The 11,235-nt window shown below is 41.2% G+C and overlaps 1 protein-coding gene across 2 annotated transcripts; it reads left to right on the top strand.

The window, feature by feature from the left end:
- Nucleotides 1–585: 585 nt before the first annotated feature.
- Nucleotides 586–9,650, top strand: gkap1 (G kinase anchoring protein 1). 2 transcript variants are annotated; one of them, XM_018759145.2, is made up of 14 exons: nt 586–827; nt 968–1,033; nt 1,846–1,873; nt 2,974–3,203; nt 3,862–4,020; nt 4,294–4,371; nt 5,527–5,659; nt 5,785–5,810; nt 5,967–6,119; nt 7,808–7,894; nt 8,336–8,399; nt 8,561–8,631; nt 8,744–8,824; nt 9,232–9,650. In XM_018759145.2, the coding sequence occupies exons 4-14, from the start codon at nt 2,982–2,984 to the stop codon at nt 9,271–9,273; spliced, it is 1,116 nt and encodes a 371-aa protein (XP_018614661.2). In that variant the 5' UTR covers nt 586–827; nt 968–1,033; nt 1,846–1,873; nt 2,974–2,981; the 3' UTR covers nt 9,274–9,650. The 2 variants fall into 2 exon arrangements, with proteins under 2 accessions (XP_018614661.2, XP_018614660.2); XM_018759144.2 differs by lacking the exon at nt 1,846–1,873 and having other exon boundaries at nt 587–827.
- The last annotated feature ends 1,585 nt before the right edge of the window (nt 9,651–11,235 follow it).

Raw genomic sequence — 11,235 nt, forward strand, 5'->3', positions numbered from 1 at the left:
CATGATGATACAGATTACCAAATGTGCATTTATATGTTTTTAATAGCAATTGTGTCGCCATGTTACAGCCAGTTAACTTAAGGTGTTGCATTTCTAGTAATTTTGTTTAATAAAAGTGGAAAAGAACATTCATTGTTTCCCATCACAGTAAACTAAGGTCATTATGCTGAAAGCTGTACCACGTTCCACTGGGACAAGCGTACCATGAACCAAGGGCAGTGTGACACATTAAATTTACAAAACAAAGTCCTAAAGAGCTGAGTGTTTTGGGTCACTTAAGAATGTAAGAGTCTTCTCGTAATGTAGCAGCACAGTAATGGCTTGAAATCCATGTTAACGCAGCCAGATTATCATAATGTCTTACAGCTGAGGGAAAAGATCATTTAGAAAGTTCACGGGAGAATTATTTTTACGACGATTTAACAAAACACCAGACAGTACAAATAGTTCACACACAGTGAAGCTCAAGCAGGGGAATACGTGTTCCATAATGTTTACTCATTTTATTAACGTTGATGTTGACCTCGTGTGCTTGACTGAACACCGGACGAGTCTGTAGATGCTGCTCTTTTCCTAATTTCACTGGCTCTTTCCAGTGCCTTTGGACTCGAATTTCATGTTAATTATGACGTCTGTTTACGGTTTCGTGTTTTGCTAAACTATCTCACGGAGTTTCTGGTTCACCGGTTCTTTTTTTCCGCGATGTGTCTCCAGTTTCACATTTTGAGAAACGCAACTACGAGCTCACAAACAGTCGCTCTTTACAGTTACTCCATTTCGGACATTTCTATCGCCGTGCCGAAAACTTCCCCTTCCTCGCTCAACAGGTAACTAAGTTTAATGGCTAGATTAAATATGAAATCGCATACAACTGTGTGAATCCCAGTGAATTGTGGTACTTTGGCAATTATTCCCGTGTTTAATCGTCTAACTCGAGTCCCTTTTTTGTCCTCCACGGCTCCCGTAGCCGTGTTCGTTTTCCGAAGTGACGGGAGGCAGCAGAGGGAGGGCGCGCAGACAGCCTCGCGAACAGGTCCGAGTGCCTTTTAAAATTATGAACACTTTTGCACATTGACACTCACACAGTCGAACGCTTGCTGTCGACGTTGTACCGTTTTATTTTCCGTTCCGGATTCGGCCAGTTTGTTTACTTCCACAGTTTGAGTACTTATTTATAATTTAGCCTGCTAGCGAGGTCGCCAGTGAGTGTGAACATGATCACATGAATGTTCGGGAAGAACTCACTCACGGTGCTGCTGTCCAGCCCGCGCGTGGCCAGAATATCTTGATTCTCTTTACGTTACATTTTACATTTATTCATTTAGCAGACGCTTTTCTCCAGTCCAAAGTGACGTGAAAATACAGTTGTGTGCATGATTTGATTTGGAGAAAGAAGAGTTGCACAGACGTGATACGTGCGATTCTGAAGTACTCACACTTTTTTGTTTCCATCTCATGAACCATGAATGTTCATAATATAGTAACATAACGCGTGAGTGTTTACGCTGATATGATTGCTTCCTCGTCTTCTGACTGTTAATGTGACTCGGTGAAGTAGCAGTGTGCTGGGGTGACGAAAGTGCAGCCTTGCCTGCGCCCGGGACTCACTCGGGGTGTGTGTGTGTGTGTGTGTGTGTGTGTGTGTGTGTCTCTCCTGTCCGCGCTTCACCGAGCCGCAAGTTACTTCCACGAACTCACAGTAAATCCATGTGAACGACGCGTCAGGAAGTGTTGATCAATCATGTATTAACTTTAGTAATCACGTGTTTCTCTCCTCCTGTATGTCAACCTTCGTGTTCTTCTTTCTTTTCTTTTTTTTTTTTTTTTTTTTTTTTTTATTAACAGTTTAGGAGCTCATCGACAATATTTTAAGGTATGTAATGACAGTGACTGTTACTGACCAGAGCAGAGATAATTTAATCTGGAAACTTCATGCAGATCTACATTTGCAATTAAATGCTAAAAGTTAACTTCGCTACATCCTTTGCCAACCTTTTCCGCCTACATTCTCGCATGGTGTAAATACGTGTATTCTTTTTATGTTGTGTTACAGCCTGTATTTACTCATTTAGCTGATGCCTTTCTCCAAAGTGACTTCCAGTGAGTCACCCCTTTATTCAGAGGGGTCCTTCTTTACTGGAGCATATTAGTGGTAAGCACCTTGCTCAAGGGTATTACAGCAGGAGATGGCGAGAGATCCAAGGGTGGCGGCCCTAACTGCTGCGCTCCCTGCTGTCCTTTTATTAGGTACCTCTACGCTAGGGAACCTGATAAGTAATGTGCTCCTGAATTCTGGCTCAGTACATAGTAGTCAGGGGGCGCGGTGGCGCAGTGGGTTGGACCGGGTCCTGCTCTCCGGCGGGTCTAGGGTTCGAGTCCCGCTTGGGGTGCCTTGCGACGGACTGGCGTCCCGTCCTGGGTGTGTCCCCTCCCCCTCTGGCCTTACGCCCTGAGTTGCAGAGTTAGGCTCCGGCTCCCTGCGACCCCGTATGGGACAAGCGGTTCAGAAAATGTGTGTGTGTGTGTGTGTGTGTGTGTGTATACATAGTAGTCTGAAGAACACATTTTTAAACAAACAGTTTCTCCTCCAATGAGTGCACAGATTTTTACGAATGAGCTGTTTAAAAAGGGAAATGTTCCGGGTGCAGTTTTTCCCTCACATACACTCATTTCCCTGTCAAGATAGTCTGAGGTATAGATGATGACATTTTTTTTTAAAGTGTCTGACACTGGATGGGAACAGATACATTTAATCTTCTAATTAAATGTTACATTGTTTTATTAAAAGGTTGATGCTAGGCTGTCAGTATTTTCCTCTCACTCCATTACTGATTCTACGCTCTCATTTTCAAAGTACATTTTTTGTGTTATATACTTTTTTTTGTCTCTCTTGCATGAAACCAATCCAAAAATATTGTTAGTTTGTGTTTCATTTTGTTCACTAAGATGTTTTATGGTCATGCACATGTGCAGGTACCCAGATGGCATCTGCGGTGATCTCCGTACCCACTACGGCCTCACGTTTTGCGCTACTGCAGGTGGACAGTGACTCAGACTCAGAAAGTGGGAAAAACAAGGGGAGTCAGGACTCGGGCAAGGCCCGAGCTAGGAAGGGCTCAGGGGGCAAGTCCAGCCAAAACAGTGACAAGAAGAAAGACAAACGGAAGAAGAAGAAGGAGCAACAGCAGAGTGAGGCCAATGAGGTAACATCAGGGCGCTTGCTGTCTGGGAGGGGAAAAAACTATGATGTTAGAAATGGAACCCAGTGGAAGGCCTAAACATTTTGAAAATTTTAGTGATGTAAAACAAAACTAAGAGGTCAAAAGGTGTCACGTACACAGACCTGAGCTTTAAGCACATGAAACAGCTATTTAGAACCACACAGTCATTCACCGTATGCGTAGATCAATTACTTGATGGGTATGGTGATGATCATATTGCTGCCTGTGCTCACACAGTGCTTTCATGCATTAATGTATTAGTTTCCTTGTATGCTGCTGAATCTCTCAGTATTCAGTAAGGGTCTCAAAATACATCTCTTATGACTTCACTTCTCCTCTGTGCTCGATAGACATGCATTATGTTATCTGTATTTATTTAAAGAAAAAAAACATTATGCAACTACTTGTGTAATGTATGCTGGTTAATGTGGTGGAATGAGACAAATTGACTGCACTATAAAACCTCATATCTGGATCTAGATCTCCACATCTGTTGGTATAATGCACATTTGTATTGTTTCCTGAGACGTACAGTACTTTGGATAAAATGAAGAAATGAAAATGTAAAACGTAAATGCTCTCTTAAGGTGATGTGCAGATGTTTGTTAAATGGTGTTTTTCCTTGTTCCTCTGGTGACAGCTGAGAAATCTAGCTTTCAAGAAACTTCCCCAGAAATCATCTGTGCCTCAAGCAGCTCTGACGCTACAGAGTGTGGCCAACGAGTTGCTGAACCCCTCAGCTGGGGAACAGGCAGTTCCCCAGGAATGCTGGCAGCAGTGGAAACGGAGAGATGAGCAGGTATGCCACCACCTACCCACTGTTAACAGCCACACAAATGCACTTGTTTTGTATCTTTAAGTAGTTTCTTAGTGCATTATTCCCAGTAAGATTACATCTTTGATTTGTAGAATGAAAAGACCCAAAGCAGAAGTATTACCACTATGCATAATACATTCACAGCAATGACACACATCTGTTAGATTTACACAGCAACAGATACTGCCTAATTTTGTTTTGATATTATATTGTCCTTTTTATTAAGGATTTTTTTTCCCATTTTTTGCACTGCAGTTAACAAATGAACTGTATGAGGCAGACCTGGAAAAGGCCTTAATTCTGAGCAAATTGGAGTATGAAGAGCACAAACAGGTACCTTATCTTTTGGGAAGAGGAACGTTTTCAATGCACATTACATGAATGCTTAAGAAATGGGTTTCTGAGATGACCACTGATATGTGTCTCCTTAAGGCTTGTTTGGTTTCCAGTAGTGGCTGTTGTGTCATTCCTCCAAATAGCAGAATCTCTTGTGGCCATTAGAAATTAAAAAAAAGCTATTGATTTCAAAATAATATAATTTAAAAGGTAATAAGTCATCACAGAAAGATTTTAAAGCATTAACACGTGTGAAATGGTGCGACAGTATCTGAATATCTTTCACGTACATTTATATATCTGAATGTCAGATTCACGTACATTTATTTATTTAGCAGATGCTTTTCTCCAAAGCGACTTCCAGTGAACTCTATGTAGTGTTATGAGCCCACACACCTTATTCACCAAGGTATCAGTGTACTGTACCTTTGAAGATTCTTATCTGTACCCCATTGCCAGGGTGCCCAAGTTATGTGGAGACGAGCACTGCACAAGACCATCTTTTAGGAAAGCTGCAAAAGTTGGAGTTCATGTTACTAACAAATAATAAGTGTTTATACAAATAGGCTAAATGCAAAGATATTTTAATCTGTTCATGTTCAAAATTAGTGTCATCTTTCCTGTTTTTCCCAGTTTGATCATATGCAGTTCCACAATATTTTTCCAAATAATCTCCTCCTGAAAGCACAACACTTATTTCAACTCAGGAGCAATGAACATGGGAATACAGGTTCACATTTTTGCATGCTTTGCTGCTATTCAGAACCCTGGAGAATCTTGGTTGATGGTACTTTTGCAGAGAATAATGGGGGGGGGGGGGGGGAGGACCCCAACTGTCTCACCAACCCGAGAGAACATGGGCCAATTTGTGACCAGTGGGACTCCTTATAACAGATGGTGAACATGGCATGGCAGGGACTTAAAAGTGTGTCCCTTAAAGCACACTTCTGGTGTGATACTAAAGCTTAGCTCGCACAGTAATCGCACAGGCTCCTTTCCTTGTTTAAACTGTAGCCAAAGGGTATTACAGTATAATAGTTTTACAGCTAAAGGAAGAGTGCCATTATAGTTGGTTGAATGTCTTTTTGTAAGTTGTCTGATTAGACATGCTGCTTTAATTTAAAGTTGATTTAGCAGTGGATTTATTTCCAGGATTATGAAAACACTGAAACTACCTCACCTAAATCCAGAGGAGGTGGCAAGAAGGATAGAAGAAAGAATCACCAGGGGAAAGAAAAGCGTCTTACTGTGTCTCTGAAGGACTTCCAGACAGAGGGAAACATTGGTTAGCTGCTATCTTTACCTAACTTCCATCTTGCATTACTTACCGTTTATAAATTACAGCAGTTTCTTTAGACCTTTGCTTTTGTATAGCACATGAAAGTTTGAACACCATTTCTTTTCTTTCAGATCATCATAAGAAACATGAAAAAGAGGTGCGGAACAGGTTCTGTATTTCCATAATTTTCTTGACTGATTTTTTTGGAAATGCAATACCGTGTAAAATATCTCTATTAAAGGGAAGTGACTGCTATACTGCCCAGTCTTGGCATTTGGCATTTAATTTATGAATAATTTTTGTTGTATTTCAGGACATCAGAACTATTAATCCACTGTCCCATGATAGTAGATTTTTTGACAAATTGGAAGATGATGTCAGCAAAATTGTACTAAGGGAGAAACGACGGGAGCAATTCAGCAACAGTGGTAGTACAGAAGCCACCACATCTGTAGAATATGAGCCTGTAAGTTTTCCTCTTGGGTGGTGGCATGTATTTGGGTCGTGAGTTTTACTACATTTAAAGCGCTTACTTGAGCATCATTAATTTATTGAGGTAGATGAAATACAGTCATTTCTCAATTTATGAACACAACTAAGACCAGAAGTGTGTTCATAAATTGATTTGTTCGTAAATCATTGAAGCTGATTCAATCATAGTCAAAGAAAGTACAGATTTCTCAATTTACTTCTGTGGAAAATAACAAATGAAGCTACAATGAATGGAAAAAATTGTTGTAAGACATCTATTTATGCTGTTGTCATCAACTTTTCACCCAGTGCAGGGTGTCAGTCTTCTAAAGGCTGTCCTGCAAACTTAGGGTATGAGACAGGAAACATTGTGGATGGGATGCCAGTCTATGGCAGAACTTTTATTAACTTCAAGCGATGTTAAAATTTTCTTCTTTAAAATAAATAGAAAAAAAAACTTTTCCTAAGAAAAGGATTCCTATTCAGTATAATGGGTTCTGCTTTATAAACGGAAGATGGTGTTATTTTCCTCTTGCACATCAGATGGCATCAGAGTGTGACAGACGACAGTGTTGGGAGAATGTATTAAGTATTTTACCCTAAACACGTGCCTCATTTGTGACAGGACACAACAGAACTGTCTGCGAGGATGGGACTAATTATCGCATGAGCAACATTTGTTAGAATCTGGTTGCTTTCACTTTATTATCTTTACAGTCGTAAAAAAAGTGTAAAATACACTGACCTTGAGTTATCCGCTGGGTACTTTCTTTGAAAGCCTTGGGTAATTTAAGCCTTCTGTAATAAAGAAATGTGCTGCAAGACTTAAGATTTTATTAACATTAAAACTTAACTAAAAATGGCTGAAAATAAAATACTTTTTCTCCATAAACTCCTGTTCAATGCTGATTTTTGTCCAGAAACGAGCCATGTATTTATCAGAAGCAATTAACATGAGCTGCAAACACCATCTCAGTTAATCCAGTCTCTCATTTTTACCCAGTTTTAATCCTCTGTACTACTAACTAACGCAGGTGGTGTTTGCTCCTCAACAAACAATTTTTTGGAAATAGATAAATGACTGCTATGGACTAGGGACCCATCCAAGGTGAACCCTGGGCTAGCTTTGGGCCTTATGCTTCTGGTATAAGCTCTAGACCACAGTGACCCTGACTTGGACAAGCATTTACTGATAGTGAGTGTGATAAGTAAAAGAAATACAATTAAAAGTAAATAAAATGTTTGTATCTTTTTGAAAATTTGTAACTCAAATGTTTGTAGCACAAGGTGTATCAAAAGTGTAAGGCATATTGTGGACTGGGGACTGTGCACTAGCAGAACTTTTTTCCCATCCTATTCTCCAATGGGGGGGTGCGGTGGCGCAGTGGGTTGGGCCGCAGTCCTGCTGTCCGGTGGGTCTGGGGTTCGAGTCCCGCTTGGGGTACCTTGCGACGGACTGGCGTCCCGTCCTGGGTGTGTCCCCTCCCCCTCCAGCCTTACGCCCTGTGTTGCCGGGTAGGCTCCGGTTCCCCGTGACCCCGTATGGGACAAGCGGTTCTGAAAATGTGTGTGTGTGTGTGTGTGTGTGTGTGTGTGTGTGTGTGTGTGTATTCTCCAATGGTATTAAACTATTATACTGTGTTATAGATTCCGTAAGACCTAATTAATGTTCCGTTCTTTTAGGATGTAAGAGCGGAACAGCTAAAATATGAACTTGAGAAGAAAGACTTGGAAATTGAAAAGTTAAAGAAGGTTATATCCCAGTGGGAGGTAAGTCCACAACAAGAACATCTCAGTATTGTATTGTCCAACTCTGGTCCTGGGGACATTTTGCTGCTCCATTTGTACGTTTAGGAGGAGTAGTAATGAGTCATTCAGTTGTATATGTGGGCTGGGACAATAACCAATTCAGCCTCACACACATTAAATAATTTAGTACAACTACAGTCTGCCCTCTGTTATTTCATTAACTAAAAGAGGCTATTCTTTCAATGTTCTTGTGAGCTCAGTTGCTCTCAGAACATCTGTCAGTGAACTCAGAAGTGTCAAATAAGTTGTTGGCATTCACAGCTCATACAAAGCTTGTCAAGTAAAGGTTTAGCTGGTACAAAAATCAGTGTAAATGGAGGATCCCAAAGACCAGGACTCAGTGGCAGTAAGGAACAAGGAATATAATTTGAGCTGGAGGTCATCTCCTACCTTTATTCTCAGGCGAAGTACAAAGAAGTAAAGGCAAGAAATGCCCAACTATTAAAGATGCTTCAGCAAGGAGAGAGTAAGTATACTGGCATCTCCTGTGTAGGCTGAATATGTTTTGACATTCTGTATGTGGTATTATAGATATATTAATAGTTAAGTTAGCCTAATGGAATGGATGAGTGCCAGCCTTTGCCATATTACGTCATGCATTGATTGACCGCTTTTTCTCATTTTTAGTGAAAGACAAAGCAGAGATTCTTCTGCAAGTTGAAGAGCTACTGAACATAAAAGAGGAACTGTCTTCACAGGTGGGTGTCACTCTTCGCATTTTTGATATATGTCTGTTTTTGAGTTGATTCCTCTTTAGAGTTATGAGGGCATTTATGGTCTTAAGTTAATGGAAATTTTATTTTTGTTTAGGTTACATTATTGCATGCTTCCCTTGAGCAAGAGAAGTCAAAAGTGAAGGGTCTGCAGTCTGACCAGCCAAAACACCACCAGGTAATACTTTTGTTTTCATCAGACAGCTTTCCATAACAGCATAGAACCCAAGTTTTGAAGAATCATTGCATTTCAGATGATTTTTGCCTCCTCAGTTAATTCCTGTGCAATGGGGCTGGATGTCACCACTGCATTGTAAAATGTTATATGTGTTTTTTCTTTTCATTTTGTAGACTGGAATGTAAATTCTTAAGATAATTGATTTTTGCAGATTCAATTTACTAGGTGTTAATTTCATTTTAAATGTATGTGTGCAGATTAGTTACATATTGTCAAATTAGAAAATGAATTCAAATCTTTTAAATCAAGGTAAAATGAGCATGTAGGCCTTCTGTATTTCAGCTTAAGGTATTTTCCTGTTTTAGAAATGTTTGATTTAATTATTTTCTCCCCTTTTTATTTTCCAGGGAAACAGGAAGGGTAAAAAGAACTCAGAATCAGATCTATGAAGGTGTGCATAGAATATACCATTCATGGCAAAGCTGCTGCTCTTCAGGAAAATTAATGTTACTATGTTAAAAGTTAACACTGACACGTGTGCCACACACTAAGACAGAAGAACAAAGGCGTGATAAGTCATTCAATCGGCCTTACCCTCCATTGGTGCGAGACTGTCCAGAACCTGTCCACTGACTTTGACTCTGTAACTTTGAGTATTCTTTTTCGTTCCATTTTAAAGCTCATCTAATTTAATTATTTTCCATTAGGAATTAATGTCTTTTTTCTGCATTGTTGGTCAGTGAGTGCTGTTCTGGACTAAATCCTTTTGAAGGACTTCTCAGTTTGGTATTGACCTTTCTTCAGTAATAATAAAAGAAAAATTTGGTATTGTTTGTTTCTGTTGCAATTCTGTTATAATTCATATGCTTTTCTCCATTCTAAAAAAAAAAAAAAAAACTTTCATAGGAATGAATTTTGTTTCCAAATTGGTTCTCAGTGCAGGCTTTTTAAGGTGTTGTACATCAGTGTGAATTTACTACAGTGTAGTGTAGTGTAGTGTAGTGTAGTAATGGACCATCCACGTGTACACAGAGTTGGTGAGTAAATTTGGAAACTCAAAGGGCAGTGAGAAATACAAAGGACTTTGTTCTTTAACATAGAAATAAAATTTCACAGTCGACCTCATCTACCATTTCAAATGCAGAACTGATCCTAAAAAATGTTATAGTTAATATCCATCCATCCATCCATCTTCCTCCGCTTATCTGGGACCGGGTCGCGGGGGCAGTAGTCTAAGCAGAGCCCCCCAGACTTCCCTCTCCCCGCAAACCTCCTCCAGCTTCTCTGGGGGAACCCCAAGGCGTTCCCAGGCCAGCCGGGAGACGTAGTCTCTCCAACGTGTCCTGGGTCTGCCCCGAGGCCTCCTCCCAGTGGGACATGCTCGGAACACCTCCCCAGGAAGGCGTCTAGGAGGCATCCGGAACAGATGCCCGAGCCACCTCAACTGGCTCCTCCCAGGTGACTGAGCTCCTCCCGGGTGACTGAGCTCCTCACCCTGTTATAGTTAATATATTGCAGAAAAAGAATATCATCTCCTGGACTGTGTCTTCATGGTTTTCAATAGATATATTTGAACAAATTACTTATAATCACATATTTCAATTTAGGGTATTCAGTCCAGTCCATTGTCAACAACCGCTTGTCCCAAGCAGGGGTGCGGTGAGCGGAGCCTAGCCCGGGGAGGGAGGGGACCCAGGAGGGGACCCACCCAGGACGGGACGCCAGTCCGTCGCAAGGGACCCCAAGTAGGCACCGACTGAACCCGCCGCACCACCACGCCCCCCCCCCCCAGTTTACGGTATTGAAATGTGTAATTACACATTTGTTCAAATATCTATTAACCCTTGAGGTTGAACAGCTGGTTGGCCGGTGCAGTCGAAACAACTTGGGGCTGAACACGCTCAAAACAGTGGAGATGGATGATTGATTCGATTGTGGAGTTCAGGAGGAATCGCTATCCGTCTTCTCCAATTCTGCCAGTAGTAGTGGAGCGAACACCTGCGATAACCGCTGCAGTACACGTGGTGACGTGCCCATCCGGCACAGCGGAGACAACCGAGAACACGTCTAATTCCATCATGATGTCTTCGTATTTACTCTGTATTGGTAAGTAATTTAATTTAATTTAATTTAATGGTCTGACACAATGCTAAGGTGCATAAATCGATTCCAGTTCGGCGTTAACAGTACAAGCGTAGTGCCACCTTAGTTCACACTGCATTCCAAGCTGAGAAAAACCACTACCTGATGCTACTGCCTTGAAATTTTAAATTTACGCTTCACGCTAGCATCGAGGCTCACAGCTCGTCCGCTCCTTTGACGTCATATCTTAACTCCGCCTCGGTTACACGCACGACGTTACGTTGTGACGCATTGGGATGCATTCTACGCGGGACCTGGGTCGGGAACTC

This window comes from Scleropages formosus, chromosome 17 (assembly GCF_900964775.1).
Source record: "Scleropages formosus chromosome 17, fSclFor1.1, whole genome shotgun sequence".
Lineage (NCBI taxonomy): Eukaryota > Metazoa > Chordata > Actinopteri > Osteoglossiformes > Osteoglossidae > Scleropages > Scleropages formosus.